The sequence below is a fragment of the Mus caroli genome, unplaced genomic scaffold (genome assembly GCF_978045245.1).
Source record: "Mus caroli unplaced genomic scaffold, Mus_caroli_1 scaffold_15, whole genome shotgun sequence".
Taxonomy (NCBI): Eukaryota; Metazoa; Chordata; class Mammalia; order Rodentia; family Muridae; genus Mus; species Mus caroli.
The window spans coordinates 97,031,249-97,048,339 of NW_028227270.1; the positions used below are offsets into that span (position 1 = coordinate 97,031,249).

The following is a 17,091-nucleotide window of genomic DNA, read 5'->3' on the forward strand; positions in this document are numbered from 1 at the left end:
TTTGAGTAGAGGTTTCTCAGGTCTGGTACTGGGTTTGTTCTTAGAGAGTCTGTAATTCCTGTGGGGAGCATAGTTCACCGGCATCCTGGGGCTGCTTAAAGGACATTAGAAAGGGCACATGCTTATCTGTTCCACATTTGCATTTATAGGAACACGTAGTTCCCTTGCAGTTCCTCAGTGTGTGAGCTGGTATTTCCAGTCTCCCACACTTAACCATGAATGTCAGGAGACACCTGATTTTAAATATGAGAATTTCTTTGTGATTTATCCCCAGCCACAGACCTCAACTTGCTGGAGTTTAAAGTGTCTCAGATACTCTGTGGAAGGTTGCTAACCATACGCTAATTAAGCACAGGAACTCATCTGGTAATAATGAAGCTGTTACTTGAGTAGTTAAAATTACCCTGTTCTTGACAATAGTGAAACAGCATCTGTTTATCCCGAAGAGAAATGAACTCATTAAAACAGAGGCTTCAAAAGTGAGGAGAAGCTCTGCATATTCATCGCAAGAGAAGTTGTCTTTTATTTACCTATTGAGAAACAGACAGGCACAGAGAGAGCGAGAGACAGAGACAGACAGAGACAGAGACATAGGGAAACACAGAGACACAGAGATAGGCAGAAGTTCTTTGTAGCTGCCTGAATTTAAGACTTTGTCCTAGTTTAGGAGAACTTGTTTAGTGCTACTTAACTTGACCTCTGAGAACATATGATAACAGGTCACCTGCAACCTGAAGCTACTTGAAGGACCTTGGGAAGGCCCCATGCTTATTTGTTCACTGTTTTATGTTTGTATGTGTGCATCTTCATGTGGATGCACATATGGGTGCATATGCCTGTGTGTACATGTGTGTTTGGTGTTGTGGAGGCCAGAGGTCAGTGTCCAGTGTTATTTCTCAGGATACTGTCCAGGGTGTTTCTTTGAGTTTAGAGCTCTTACTTTTATGTAAACTTTGCCTGTTTGGTGAGACGGTCATCAAGCTTCAGGAATCTGCCTGTCTCTGCCTCTTCAGTGGCAGGATCATGGGCGTGTATCACCATGTCTGGCTTTTCTTAGATCTAGTTGATGGAGACTGGACTGGAGTTCTTGTGCTTGAGTATTGAGCATTTACTGACTGAGTCAGTTCACAGAGTTGGTGTGAACGGCATTATGACAGGGAGGATATTAGAATAAGGTTTTAGACATTGTATGTGTTAAGAGTCTGCTACTTCTCCAACCCGGGAGATAACACAGAATGGCTACAAAAGAAGCTCTGACTCCAGACAGAAAAGTACGACCACTTTCCTGAAATCATATTTAAGTTTTACACATTGCAAAACAGTCATGTGTCTAAGCACTTCAAAATTCTAATAATCTGTTTTTCCCCCTCAGGTGTGTCCTCCTTGAGTATTCAATTTGCCAAACTCCCAAAGGGATTGAAGCATTTGAACCTCTCTAAAACCTCATTGTCACCTAAAGGTACAGTCTATGCCATTTACTTCACATTGTGTTTCTGCTTTTATACCTGTTGCATTTGAACAGATATCACCATTTTATGTAATTAATTAAAATATACAGCTTACATTATGATAGCAGTCTTAAAGTAAAGATACCATACAATTCAATTCTGATATTCTAAATTTAAATGACTTATATTTGCAGTAATTTTTTTAAGCTTTGAGCCAGGAAGTGTTCACTCACTGGCTGCCTCTGCCCTTGAAACTCACTTTCCTGAAGGCACCTGTTCATGTTTTTCTTGGTTCATTTTTGGCAAAAGATACTGACTTCCCCAACTGTCAGAGTGACCAGCAACTTCATACAGGGGCACTGGGGGCTTGGTGCTGATCACCACCATAGTCCCCCAGTTCTAGTCTCTGTTTCCAGAATTGTTTGGTTTTTTTCTAAGGTCTGTTCCCCGAGCCCCTCTGGCCTCTGTTGGTCTGCTCAGCAGTGGCTCGGAACACTACTAGAGAAGCCCCACTCAGTCTCTTCATTTTTCTCCATGTTTTGCTTAGTGTCTGAGCATCTTTTCATCTCCAGAGCTTCAGTGGACTTGACCAAGTGTTCATCTGTGGTGGCCTCTGCTTAGACAGGCTTCCCACTTCTGAGACCACCAGAGGCCCTTGCTCCTATCCTTGTCTGTTTATGGATCTCACCCCAGGCAATACTGTCTTGGTACCATGTCCTTCCTATGAGAATGGCTCCCTTTGGGCCCATGCTGCTCTTGTGTCTAAATATAGTGCACCATGCCTGCACTATAGTGAGGTTCAGTGAGGCTTCTAGAATTGGAAAACTTGCCACTTGTTGAGTGGTACTCTGTGCTGCCTGTCAGTCACATCCTATTACTGTGGTTGGAGCCTGCCTTTCCCACATCCTGGGAACTGCTCTCCTCAGCTCTGTTCGCTGATTGACTTATTTGTGAGAAAGAAATGAAGAGTCATTTTGTTGTTATAGTAGGAGAACTTGTAGTAGTAGTAGTAGTAGAATTCAATGAATTAATAAACATGGTACAGCTTCAGGTACTTTAATCAGTACTGCCAGCTCCTGCCACCACTTCATTCCATGATCACAGTTACCATGCTATCACTGTCACACTCACCATCACACTCAACATCACCATTGTTATTCTGTCACCCTCACTGTCACCTTCATTGTCACCGTCTTCATTGTTATATTGTCACCCCTATTATACCTTCACCATCACTGTTACCAAACCATTGCCATCAAGGTTGCTTTCACCCCCATGGCTACTGCTATGACTGTCACCGTCACCATCACTGCCACCATCAGTCATCATCGTGCCATTGCCACCCTAACTATGGTGAACACTATCACCCTCACAGTCACCTCCCATAACCATCACCACACACTGTCAGCATCACTATCAGTGTGACTTGTGTCAAGGTGACCATCACTGTCACTAACCCCACTGCCATCAGCAGTGCCATCACTGTCTACATCGTGACCATTACCTTTACCATGCTATGCTGTCTTGGGTTACAATATACTTTCAGTTGAACCTGGGACAACCTGCATGTGCCAGCTGCCAATTTGTGTACTGTCACTGTGATGTTTGGCTTCATTATGACTTTCTCTTTGAAGCTCCTACCTCTGAATTCACATTCCCCATCTCTCCCTCCCAGGCTGCATTGCAAATCTCTGTTTTAACACACTGCCCATTGCTCATTCAGTGCCGTGCTTCACACCAGCCCTGTCTCAGGCTGTCACCACTGACTGTACTTCCATTAAGTGCTGCAGCACTGGATGGGGGCCACCCAGTCGCATGTTATTCTGATCATAGCAGTGTTTGGAAATTGAAATGGATCCATAGCTTCACCATCTCATGCCCATACTCACGGACCCCTGTTTAAGACTAACACAGAGATGTCAGCTGCTAGTGGGAAATGTTCCCAGGTCAGTGTTGGCTGATCTGGTGCCGGGAACTGTATTCGGATCCTAAGGTAAAACTCACTTCTTTTCATTGTTCCTGTTGGGCTCAGAAATTGACTCTCAGAAGAGCCCCTCTCTTCTTCAGAAACATGCCAAAGACACCGATAGATTTAACAAGCAAGCAAAAGCTATTTTTAATGTCAGCACTCATTGGGCCCAGCCTTCCTGCTGGGCCATGCATGCCGAGCTACATGTTGTACTGTGTTTGGTGTTTCACAAGCTGTTGCTCCTCAGAGCATTGTGGTTGTTGATGTTAGGAAGCACACTTACTTCCAGGGGCCACAAGATGATTCAGCCTGGCAAGTGAAACTCGGATTTATTTCAATGATCTGCCACACACTTAACTTAAAGTTCTTCAGCAATGCCAGTGTCATTGATGTGAGCTTGGCCACTGAGTTTGCTGATTTACTGGGTTTCCTCCTTTAGGATGAATCTCCTTAAGTATATGCATATCTTAGAGCTTTCATATTGACTGCCACCCTCCCCCAGGAGTATTTGGATAACTCTGCTTATGTTCTCACCAGCACTAAATACTCCCTTTTCGTTCTTTCCTCACCCCACCCCATCTTTCACATAGCATAGTCTGGCCTTGAACTCCTGATCCCTCCCCACTTTTCTTCTCTTTTTTTTTTCCCCATTTTTTTAATTAGGTATTTTCTTCATTTACATTTCAAATGCTATCCCGAAAGTCCCCCATACCCCCACCCCCACTCTCCTACCCACCCGCTCCCACTTCTTGGCCCTGGTGTTCCCCTGTACTGAGGCATATAAAGTTTGCAAGACCAAGGGGCCTCTCTTCCCAATGATGGCTGGCTAGGCCATCTTCTGATACATATGCAGCTAGAGACAAGAGCTCCGGGGTACTGGTTAGTTCATCGTGTTGTTCCAACTATAGGGTTGCAGATCCCTTTAGCTCCTTGGGTACTTTCTCTAGCTCCTCCATTGGGGGCCCTGTGTTCCATCCAATAGCTGACTGTGAGCATCCACTTCTGTGTTTGCTAGGACCCAGCATAGTCTCACAAGAGACAGCTATATCAGGGTCCTTTCAGCAAAATCTTGCTAGTGTATGCATTGGTGTCAGCGTTTGGAGGCTGATTATGGGATGGATCCCTGGGTGTGGCAGTCTCTAGATGGTCCATCCTTTCGTCTCAGCTCCAAACTTTGTCTTCTGTAGTTCAGGCTGGCCTCTAATTCATGGCGACCCTCCTGCCCCACCCTCCCAAGTGCTAAGGTTAAGGTCATGAGCCACTGTGACCGTGGCTAATGCCCCTTTTGTTCTCTCAAGCAAGTGAGAGTATGGTGTTTCTCTAATCACAGTGGTTCTCAGTCTTCCTAATGCTGCCAGCCTTTAATCCAGTTCCTCGGGCAGCAACCCCCACCCCCAGTTGTAAAATTATTTTCGTGGCTACTTCACCACTGTAACTGCTGTTCTGAATTGTAATGCTAATATCTATGTTTGAGGGTCTTTGGGGGGGGGCGTGGCCTATAGGTTGAGAACATTGAACTTAGGGCACTCACCTGACTTTCCTTAATCCTTTGGGTATCTTCTTGGAATGTTGCTACTTGACTTTCTAGGTTTTCTATTTACAGTGTTAATCTTTTATTCTAAATGTATGGAATTTTTCTACATATATTAATATGCATTGTGTGCCTTTATGTGTTAGTAAAATAGAAGGGCACAGTGATTATCTTTCCTTTGCAGGACAGGCTTTGGTTCTGAGGTACCCTGTCCTCGCTTCTGTCCTGTCCAGCCAGTGTGGCAGGAATAGGGTAGCACAGCAAAGTGGGGTTCTTTTGTGTCCTTGGGTGGGGACAGCCTGACTCTGCTTAAACCTGTCACGACTAAAGTTTCCTTGCTTGTCTCTTTCAGGAAAGGTAAGAGTGCATATTAAATATTGTTTTATAAAATAAGATTCATAGAATTTTAAACTGTCCTTGTAAGACATGTTTCTTGAATTGTTCAATTTTTAAAAAAATACGGGTTCCTTAAAGGCACATGTGTTGGTTCTAAAGGTTTAGAGTTTTGTAATTGTGGTTTCAAGTTTCTACCAAATGTAACATATTTTAGTCCCTAGAAAACATGTATATTCATGGATCCATAATAGAAGACAGATTTTTTTTAATCCCTCCATGGCCCCTACCACACACACCCTTACTCACCTCAGACACTTGCTGTTTGATGGCTTGCTGGACTCACACAAGCATCCTGCTGGCTGGCAGATTATGTCAAGATGGGACCATCTGGTGCCACCTCTTCCAGCTGTAAACCCTCCAATCATGAGTACCAAGCATGGTCAGAATCCCATGAAAACCAGAGTGGAGGATGGCATGCCAATCTGGGATGCATTTGGTTCGTGAGCTCCGAGTCTCTCCAGTACTCTGGCTTTGTAACTTCCTGCCATTCATGAACTTATTACACAGGCCTTATGTGAACTTGGGCTCAGGAAGAGAGGGACCCTTCTGCTTCGGGAGCACGAAGCTGGACTGGTAACAGGGTCTCTCTGGAGTCTAGTCAGAGGCTGGCTACTTGCCAAGTGCCCCACTTGCCAAGGGTCGCTTTGCTGTCTGGATTAATTTAGCCTTCGAATTTTGGAGTTTATTTATTGGGCTTTAAAATGCTTCACTTAAATACATGGCTTTATAAATGATTTTTCTTGATGGGCGTCTGGTATTCTCCAGATATTTTAGGCTTAGTCATTCGATTAAAAAGAGAACAGTAAACACTGGGAGCTGAAAAGATGGCTGGGGAGAAAAGCAAAGCCCTTTCACTGTAAGTGTGAGAGCCTGAGTCTGATTTTTAAAACCCACATGCAAAGCAGAACAAAACCAGACCTGGTGGCAGATACTTGTCTTCCAGCGCTGAGGAGATAGGGGAATCTGGGGCTTATCAATGAGTCAGATTAACTGAATTAGTGAGCCCCGGGTCTGTGAGATATCCTCTCTCAGTAAGCCAAGTGGACAGCTCCAGAGGTTGACTGTTTCCTCCACATGAGCACAGGTACCCCCCCCCATACATATATACACATGAACATGCACACGCATAGAAAGATGAATATAGATGCTACCATAAAAGAAATGATGTTGCTCATTCACACACACACACACACACACACACCCCTTAGTAGGAAAGGGTTTACTTAACTTATAGGTTATAGTCCATCATCAGAGGAAGCCAGGGCTAGAACTTAGAGCAGGAACCCGGAGGCAGGAACTGAGGTAGAGACCATGGAGAAGTAGTGGTCCTTATTCACTGGCTCCCAGTGCTTTGCTTAGCCTGCTTTCTTATACTTCCTGGGACCAGCGGAGGATGGGTGGCACCACTCTCCATGACAGGAATCTCCTACATCTGTCATTAATCAAGAAAATGCCCTACAGATTTAATCACAGAAGCTCTGCTAGGGGCATTTTCTCAACTGAAATTTCTTCTTTCCTGATGGCTCCAGCTTGTGTCAGGTTGACAAAAAATTAACTAGAACACACACACACACACACACACATATACAGTATCACTTAGGGGATACTGACCATGAAAGAAGTCTGTACTCATTCTAGTATATATGCCTTTGATGTTTTTGAGATGTGTCTAAGTGTATAGCTCAGGATTTTTTCTTTTTTTCTCCCCAAGTGTCTCTGTCTCTGTCTCTGTCTCTGTCTCTCCCTGTCTCTGTCTCTTTCTCTTTCTCTTTCTCTTTCTCTTTCTCTTTCTCTTTCTCTTTCTCTTTCTCTTTCTCTTTCTCTTTCTCTTTCTCTTTCTCTTTCTTTCTCTTTTCTTTTTTGGCAGTCTCATGTAACCTGGTCTTGCCTCAAACAACATAGTTCTGTAGTTCAGGTGTCTTTTAAATTGTTAGCAATTCTGTTTTACCTCTGCCTCTCTAGTGCGAGATGTCAGATCTAAACTGTAACTTTTTTTTAAAAAAGTGTATTTCTGTGATGGTCGTCTGAACCACAGATGCAGAGCCCACAGAAATGAAAACCCCTGTGTTGATCTGTCTGTGTCTGCTACTGAGCTAGCCTGTAGATTGTCAGGTGATAGTTTCTCTCTTTTTATATACGTGTGTGTGTGTGTGTGTGTGTGTGTGTGTGTGTGTGTGTGAGATATGTTATCTATACATATTTACACTATATATGGTTATGTTGCAAATAGATATAGCATATACTTATATATTATATCATACATATAATCTATAGGTAAATATATATGTACATATATATGCATTTAGATGGAGCAATATATTCCTTTATCAAGTTTCCAGTACTTAAACATGCCCAGTATTTGTATATGTATCATTTAAATACCATTTACTAAGTCAAGAATCATTCGATCAGATTAAGTGTAGGCTCAAAATCATCAACTAGATGGCTTTTGTCACTCTGGAACTTGAAAATAAAACACATTCTGTTCTTGGATAAATTTGAAGACTAAAGTGCAGGCTGTCTGTGAGCTGTCTGGCTTCCCAGAGGGATTGTCAAGGGAGCCACAATCACTGGTCCCCTCCAAGGACAGAGCTCTGGCCCCCTGGTCTGGCAGGTTGACTTGACTACAGGGCTGTTTGTGGAAGCTCAGGAGTCTCATTTGTTTCTGAGTGTGGGTGCTGAGCTTTGATGGTTTCTCTTGTTACAGGGGTGAACAGCCTTTGTCAGTCCCTCAGTGCCAACCCTCTGACTGCCTCTACCCTCACCCACCTGGACCTCTCAGGGAATGCCCTCCGCGGAGATGACCTCTCGGTAAGGTTTCCACTCGTCCAGCCCCTAGAGCAGCCATTTCAGAAAGCCTGCCATCATTTCTAACCCTGCTGTCCCAACCTGTTCCTCTACCATCCTCTACAATCACATTAAATGCTAAGGAAGTGTCGGGAAAATTCCAGAGGCTGCTTTAATTGAATTTGTCTGTCACCATAATTAAGTTGTTTTCTCACTTAATGATGCTGAGGTTCAAATCCTTTTTGGAAACACTATTTCATCCTTAAATAGTGTTGGGATGCAGGTGCTGTTTGTTTTGAGAGAATGTGTCGGCCTGGAGCCACTGTGGAGTCAGCCAGGCTGGCCTCCAGCTCACAGTACCTGTCCTAACTCATTCTCTCCAGCGCTGAGATTGAGGGTACGAGCCTCAATCTTTTCTTTTTCTTATGTTTGTATTTTCTTGTTTGTTTATTTATGTTGCTGTTAAAAGAGGCCATTAGGATAACCCCAGTCATAGACTAGTCCATAAATAAGGTAAGAGTAATCAGGAGCTACTCATTAGAGTTTGGTTGTGAAAGCAAAATAGGTATGTAGGGAGAGAGAAAGAGAAAAAGAATGAGAGAGACAGAGATTGATTGATTGATTCTGGGGACTGGAGAGATGGCTCAACAGTTAAGAGCACTGTCTGCTCTTCCAGAGGTCCTGAGCTCAATTCCCAGTAATCACATGGTGGCTCATAGCCATCTATACTGGGATCTGTGTCCCCTTCTGGAATCCAGGTATACATGCAGATAGAGCAATCATATGTAAAATAAATCTTTAAAAAATCCCCTCAATTTTAACATGATGTTTTAGGTCCATGAATAGTAATATAAATGTTTGATAGAACCTCGTGTTGTGGGGGGTTAGTTATGAACTCATTCTGTGGTAAATTGTCCCTTCTGGTCACTATGCAGTTTATAGTTTATGCAGTCACAGTTTAGGAGAAATCTCCCTTTGATAACAGGGCATGAAGATAGTGGGCATTTGTGTACTTCTGTCTTAGCGTTTCACTTGCTGTGACTAGACACCGTGACCACAGCAACTCTTATAAAGGAAGACATTTAATTCAGGTTGGCTTACAGTTTCTGAGGCTTAGTCCTTTATTGTCAAGGCATAGAACATGGTTTTGTACAAGTAAACATGGTACTGGACAAGGAGTTGAGAGTTCTACATCCTGATCTGCAGGCAGCAGGTGACTGTGTTTCATATTGGCCAAAGCTTGATCATGTGAGATCTCAAAGCCCGCCCCCACAGTCTCACACTTTCTCCAACAAGGCCACTTCTCTTAGTAGTGCCACTCTGCAGGAGCCAAGCACTCAAACACTGAGTGTATGAGGGCCCACACCTATTCAAACCACAATGACTACTCACAGAGATGAGAAACGCTGGAATTTATTCTCATTTATTTTGTTTTACTTTACCTATAAGGCAGGGTCAGTAAAGCTTTGTGTGTGTATGTGTGTTTATTAAAGTCACCCCTCCCCCCACACACACACATTTGAAGTCAATGAACAGAGCTTGTTTCCTGCTGTCTCTTGACTTCCCATTTTTCATCTCTAGTGTTCATGTCACTGATAATCCTTAAGCCTACTTCCTCCCAAGATAGAGCAAGAAGCTCCACAGGAAAGACCACAGCTTGCATGAGGTGGGATATGGTACATTCCTAGTACTCAGGAGGCTGAGACAGGAGGATAGCCATGAGCTCGAGGTCAGCCTGGGCTACAAAGTGAGATCCAGGCAAACCTGAGTTACAGAATAAGACCCAGTCTCACAACATAAAATAGGGGCCGGAGGGATGGCTCAAGGGTTATTTGTGCTTACTAGTCTAGCAGAGGATCTAGGTTTGCACCCACGCGGCAGCTCACGAGAACCTATAACACTAGTTCCAGGGTCTCTGATGCCCTCTTCTGATCTCTGTGGGTTCCTGTGTGTATGGATATGGTGCACATACATATGCGCATCTGCATACTCATAAAATAAATAAGTAAATATTTTAAAATAAAATAAATGAAACAAAAGCAAAGGCAAATAAAAAAGAGGCAGAAATTAAGTAATAAGACTGCAATAACAGTCTCCACACTTCCTGGTCAGAAGGTACAGCTTGTTCCGGTCGCCTCTGGGTACAGTGGAGTGCAGTGGGGGCTGAGTGAATGTGGGCTCCTAGCCAAGGACACACACACCAAGGCTCGAAAGTCCTCAGCAGGTGCACACACTCACCTGGCCTTGTGCTTTCTGGGAAAGCCACAGCTAAGAGCATCCTCACTACTTCAGGAAGAGTTCCCCCTGCTGGTAGAAGGAAGCAAAACCACAGCAAAATAAAATGCCTTAAGGAAGGTCATGGACCCAAGAGCCTGAGGGACTCCGTGTAAATGATGGCAGCTTGTTTCTGCTACACCAGAAATCAGTCCTGGGCCCCTGGTTACTCCAAAGTACCTGCGGGCTAGTTTTATGTTCTTTCGAATTCCTTGCTGGCGAGGAATTTTCTGAAGTACCATAGAGTCACAGTGTAGCATTTCATGAGTGTTGACTGAGGAATGAGGCTCTGTCAGCATAGGCGTGCGTGTGCTTTTAAGTAACTGGTGGCACCCAGTGAAGGTAGCCATCTGGGGCAGGGAACTTGGACTGTGCCATTGGAGAGCTCGGGCTCCTGTTCACACTGGGGAAATTAAAGGACGTCAGAGGGATTGATTTCATTGTTTCCATGCAGGGTTGTGGGGGTTAGGAATTTTTAGGCATCGTTGTGACCCCAGACCAATATACTTACACAGCACTTGAATTTTGAGTTCTTTTGGCTTTGTTTTCCTAATACTTTGCTCGGGACAATCCTGTTAGATTTTAGAAGTCTCTAAAGATAAAGAAAACATTATTATGTTGGGGAGAAGAGAACACAGCCTGAGACCATCTGTGGCTCAAATTCAAATAGCACTTTTCTCAGCAGTGACTTAGGTCTTGATAGGGTGACTGCAATTCACAGGGTATTTTAGACTCAAGAGTTAAAGTTAACTAACAATGCTCAAGTTACAGAATAAAAATCGAACTGGTCAAGAAATCAAAGCCGTGTGTAAAGGGGGGTGGGGTGTATTGCAGTGAGTCTCCTCTTGGCTGTATTTGTTTGCCTGTGTAACTTTATTTTAAGCAGCCTTTGGGTTTTTGCTCCTAGAGAAGGAGAGAGAATAACAGAAACATCGGCAAACCTTTCTGAGAAACAGCCGAGAAGGTCCGGGGCATGCGAGTGACTGGGTTTTGAAGCCCTGCCTTGTCTCTCTAGAGCCTAACCTTCACTTACTTTTTGTTCCTTTGCAGCACATGTACAATTTTTTGGCCCAGCCCAACACCATTGTTCATCTGGATCTATCTAATACAGAATGTTCTCTGGAGATGGTAAGGCCTCTTCCTACCACTCTACCTCTCGGAAGGCCTCTCTTGATGGGGTGGAGGCCTGTCTCTTTAGGGAAATATTTTCATGGACCTAGGACTGTGCAAAAGCGCTAATGTCCCATTTCTTCCTCAGGTGTGTAGCGCTCTCCTCCGGGGTTGCCTTCAGTGTCTCGCCGTGCTCAATCTTTCCAGATCTGTCTTCTCTCACAGGTATGGCTGTCCCCTGCTACCATTGCGGCCTTAGAGTCTCTTCTTCTGAGAAGAGTTGTGAGCAACACAGAGTGATTAATGAACAGAGGAGTTGTTGTTGTTGTTGTTCTTTGAGACAGGACCTCATACTACAGCCGGGCTTCAAACTCATGCCAATCTTCCTGCCTCCGCCTCCCTAGAACTGGGATTACAGGTTTGTAGACCTCTGTAGCTGACTTGAAAAGTCTATGTTACACACGAAAGATAAATCTTAAATGAATCTTAAATCATAGCTGTAAGTTTGGGGGCTTGAAAGCTTATAAGGTTTGTGTTGCAATGCAAGCTTTAAGGGGCTTGTCTCTAACTAGCCTGCTTATCTGAGCTCTGTGATAGTGTGTGGTTTCACATGCGTGGACAGGTACTCTGTCTACAGCTTCTTCTCAGTGGTGAGGCTAGAAGTTCATATGAACAGCCTCAAGTACAAAGAAGAATGGTCACCCTGGAGCTCGTGTCTGTGATTTGTAGGAGGTGAGGGCTAAGTACAGCAACTTAGTTCTCCCTCTAGAGTTACGCTTGCTGACAGTGCATCAGAAGCAGTGAGGATTCATAAACATTGGCCTAGTTGTAGGGAGAGAGTGATGAGAGGCACTTGACTCCCCTCAGGTGCAGCGTTCATGGCCATCCTGTGCGTTAGTCCAGTTCAATCCTCGTGTAAGATCATGAGCTCATGGCATCAATTGCATTGTGTCCGTTATACTCTTTAATGGTCTGGGGTACTGCCTAAGAGCAGTGCCTACTCCATATTTCCTAGCCAGTCTTTTAAAAATCTTATATATTCAAGGGAATAACTTGACTTATTTAGAAAATTCAGTTTGGTGGCATGCTTTATTCTACTCAGTGCCTTGAAAATATGCCAATATGTTTCTAAATACTTTGGGTCCATTACTTCAAGAGTCTCCCATTTGGAAGCACATGTGTATAATCTCAGTTAGCAGAGGCAAGAGAGCTGGGAGTTCAAGGTGATCCTCAACTCACATAGTGCATTTGAGAACAGCCTTGACTACATAGGACTGTGTCTCAAACAAGCAAGCAAAACAAGATAGAGAGGGGGAGAGATGAGCCTTTACATATCAAAAACATGCTTCAGGTCCCTCAATAGAGTGTAGTTAAGAGAATGTCAAGTCTGGCAGACAGCAGGGTGAGAAAGGGTCCTGTCTTGTTTAGAGGCAGGTCACGAAGTCTCACTTTGACCGAGCTGTAATTAACTGAGGAACTGAATTACAGAACGACAGCTCGTCTTATAAAGGGTTTTGTGTAATCAGCTCTTTTGAGTTCAGCCACTGTGAATTCTGCTATGGTCTTCAGCGTCCCTGTTCTTTGCATATAGCGGAGCAGTGCTAACACAGTGCCTTGTTGTCAGGGCGAAAGATTATGATTAAGCTGTTACTATCCAGAACCTAGCTTGGATAGACTGGAAAAGCCCTTGGTAACTGTGTTAAAGTTAGCGAGCTTGTATTGAGGTGTTGATTGTTAGCCAGGTGAGTCAGACTTTGTTCACAACTAGTTTCATATTTGTGCCCATCAGGGAGGCTGGGTTATCTGCATGTCCCATATGGGCTGGCTATGTCACCTTCAGTCTGGGAGGAAGCATCCTATATCCAGAAGATATAACAGAGGGCAGGATGATCCTGGCTGTGTCCTGGCTCAGAAAGCTGCTTTCTGAGAGTCACATCAGGTTCTTTCACATGCCATTGGTCACAGAGTCTCATAGGACCAAGCCACCTGTCACTAGGGTGGTAAGTGGTCACTGTCCCTTATAAAGGGACAGAGAATATAGGGAATGCTAAAAACAACACACAGTAGAGGATAAGGAATAGAAGTATATCCAAACAACAATATAAGTCACATTTGCTTACCAAAATATATGATATATACATCTGGAAATAGCTCTCTGAGATATCTAATATCTTGTTACCAGAGCTCTGCTTATCTGACTTTCTCTCTTCTTAGGTAAAAATTCTCATTTTCCTTTGTTCCTTCGCTGGAGACTGTCATGTTTTAAGACATTGCTTTTAAAGCTCTCAAGTATCAGTGGTTTTTTAAAGACCTCTGAGCATGTAAAATGCTGTTGCATATTATGTGACAGACCCCTGAGATGCCTGCTGCCTTCTGTATGACTTGGCATCATGGGCATCAGCTCAGTGCTCCATGCTGCTGAGCCATTGTGGATTCTCAGAGAATGGAACAAGCTAAGCATGCACACTGCGCTGTGGGGGCTTGAGGCCCGTTTCATTGCAAACTGTTAGAGTACGGGTTTGACTCAAGAGTATGGCTTGACAGGACCAAGAAGTGGGAGTGGGTGGGTAGGGGAGTGGGAGGGGGGTCTGGGGGACTTTGGGGATAGCATTTGAAATGTAAATGAAGAAAATACCTAATTAAAAAAAATAAATTGAAAAAAAAAAAAAAGAGTATGGCTTGATCCATGTTGACTGACATAGCAAGAAAAGCAGCATCCAGCCACTTCATTTCCCACTTTGTCTTTATAATAATTGGACCAAAACTGGTTAGGTTTACTGTGTAAATGTGATAGACAAATGGGTTCCTGGTCAAACAGGCTTAATTCACCTTCCATGCTGCTCCTCAGCTCCACTTCAGGTAACCATCTCATTGAGTCTACCTGGTGATCCAGTCATACTACCCACTGGTTGTGGTAGTGTTAATCAGTCATCCCTGTGATTGGAAGGCAGAAGCAGAAAGCTAAGAAGTTTCAGGCTAGCCTTGGGTACATAGTAAGACATCAAAACAAAATGGCGCCTTTCTATCATCCCAGCACTTGGGAGACAGAGACAGGAAGCTAAGGAATTTGGGGTTATCTTTGGCTATATAGTGAATATAAGAGCAGCCTGGATTGCACGAGACTGTCTCAAAAACAGAGCCTGGGGTGTGGCTCAGTGTTAGAATGCCTGCCTCTCATGCATGGAGTCTTAGGTTCAGTCTCCAGCACTATAAAAAACAAATAGGCAAATAAGCTAATGAACTATCACTGAGCACTGAGCACCACAGAGTCTGTCAAGTGGCAAAGCTCTTAACCTTGGTGAGTAACACTCTAGTCTGACTTCCTTATTTTTTAAATGTTTCTTGAAGATCAGTGGGCTAAAACATAATGATTTTGTTTAGAAACCACAAATAGGAATAAATTGTGTTGTGGGTGTAAGGGTCTTACACTCTTATCATTTAGATACTTGTTTCTTATTTACTGTTCTTCTGGAGCTGTGGCTGCTTTTGTTTGTGGATCTCACCTGTCTGTGTACCCAGATGGATGGAGCGTCCCCTCTCTTTTGATGCTTGTATCTTGTTTCTTTTCCAGGAAAGGAAAGGAAGTCCCTCCGTCTTTCAAGCAGTTCTTCAGCAGTTCTCTGGCTTTGATCCAAATCAATCTTTCAGGCACGAAACTGTCTCCCGAGCCCCTGAAGTGAGTGACTCATTCGTCATCTCCAGAGCTTTGAAAGTGACACTTGTGATTATGAATGTGCCGGAGAGAAGGGAGGCAGGACAGGCCTGTGAGAAAGGCTTCCGAGGCAGGAGGATGGCGTACCCGTTGACAGTGAATAGTGCACAATGGGTGTTGCTTTGCTGTATCTTCTCGTTCAGTCTTTCCTGTGGCTTTGGGGCTTTTGTGAAAGACGTCACATAAAAGTTGAGTTCCGGGCATTGACACAGTTAGTGTACAAAAGTGAAGAAAGTTTGAGATGTTTTCCCAGAGACCATTGTCTTTTTAAACCTCTGTCTAGACCATTCTTTTGTGTATGTTTTAGCCAATGTTTAACTATTTCTACTACTAGTACTAGTCGTCATATTTACTATATGTTGTTTCTATGCAAAGAAATCAATTTGTAACAAGGTAATTACAGAGTAAGAATAGTCGATGTTTGGTTGGTGAGGTGACGTGTGTTCGAGAATGCACACACACACCCACACACACACACACACACTGATCAAGATTTGTCTTCTGGTAGCTTGTTAAAACAGCTGTCAGGTTAATATTCTATAGAGATTCTTTTAAAGTTTGATCATATTGTTGACATACTCATTCAGCTAATATGTATTTCAATCCTACTGTGAGCTTAGTCCTCCTTGTTCATAGAGGAGACTGTCACACTCAGGATGGTTTTGGTGGTAAGTCCACAGTGTTTCAGGTTTTAAGTGTTGTTGACCTTTGCACACGTAGAATGGCTATACAGTGGCTACCTTTGCACACGTAGAATGGCTATACAGTGGCTACTTTGGAGCTCTCAGTGTGTGCACATGTCCTGAGAATTGCTGGAAGGATAAACTCTCAAGGAACTGGCAGGAAGTGACCCCTTCTTTTCCCACATTCCCTGTGCCCTTGGACTCTTTAGGGGTAGAGATCCTTTCCCTGGGTGGAGACCCTTTCTCTAGGAGCACTGGGGACAGGTATCACTCCAGGTAGGAAACGCCCACAAGGAGATGTTTAGTGTGTGCACTGTCTGCCCTGTGTTCTGCTCACTGTCTCTTTCCTTCCTGCTGCTCAGCTTTGAGTTCATCATGAGGTCTGACTTTTTTCCATTTATCTACTCTGTGTTTGTGTGTGTGTTTGTGTGTGTGTGTGTGTGTGTGTCTGAGTAAATACATCTTCCAGGAACTGGTTCTGTCTATCACCTTGAGTTACGAGGTTGAACTCAGGTCATTGGACCTGAGAGCAGGTGCCTTTGCCCACTGAGCCTCTGTTCTGTAGAACTGAAGAACTGCTTGTGCACATGTGGCACCAGGTATTCTCAGTGGCATCAGACTTCATAGGACTCCACTGCCTATGTCAGTGAAAGCAATGTACTTTCTTAAGAGTGTTGATATCGGGGCAATGAATCTACTCTTCTTAATTTATAGAAGAGAGATGAATGTGCCCTGGTCCTGCAGGTGACTGGACTGCCAGGAATCTGGACATAGCTACAAGATGTGTACCTTCTTCTCTCCAGGGTGTTTATCTTCACCTGTATACTCTGTTAGGTGACTTAAAAAACTGGTATAGCTCTCATTTCACCTTCTGGAATACAGTAGGGCCAGACTCCATCACTGTCTATTCCTTAGGGAAAGCCAGCCTCACTGTGCTACACTAATAACAATCACATAGTAATATTCAAATGTTCATTAATGCAGTTTTCAAGCAGATGCAGGTGGGAATTTATCTATGATGAACGAAATTTGATTTCAGTATGCAATTAGGTGGGCTGTGGGTTTATTTGCATAGGAATAGTAGTGTTTCCAAGGCTTGCATTTATGGTAGAGTCACCTCCTGTCAGACAGAAGAATGCAGAAGTGTCACGTGCCCCCTGTTGTCAAAATACAGTTGGCAT

The 17,091-nt window shown here is 43.8% G+C and overlaps 1 protein-coding gene across 10 annotated transcripts in view; it reads left to right on the top strand.

The window, feature by feature from the left end:
- Carmil1 (capping protein regulator and myosin 1 linker 1) overlaps positions 1 to 17,091 on the top strand; it is a 270,478-nt gene that overhangs the window by 164,232 nt on the left and 89,155 nt on the right. For all 10 annotated transcript variants that reach the window (XM_085831210.1, XM_085831212.1, XM_085831218.1 and 7 more), the window contains exons 12-16: positions 1,373 to 1,459; positions 8,052 to 8,155; positions 11,456 to 11,533; positions 11,664 to 11,740; positions 15,087 to 15,191. In XM_085831210.1, coding sequence (XP_085687336.1) covers positions 1,373 to 1,459; positions 8,052 to 8,155; positions 11,456 to 11,533; positions 11,664 to 11,740; positions 15,087 to 15,191 — 451 coding nt within the window. The remainder of the gene's footprint in view (positions 1 to 1,372; positions 1,460 to 8,051; positions 8,156 to 11,455; positions 11,534 to 11,663; positions 11,741 to 15,086; positions 15,192 to 17,091) is intronic.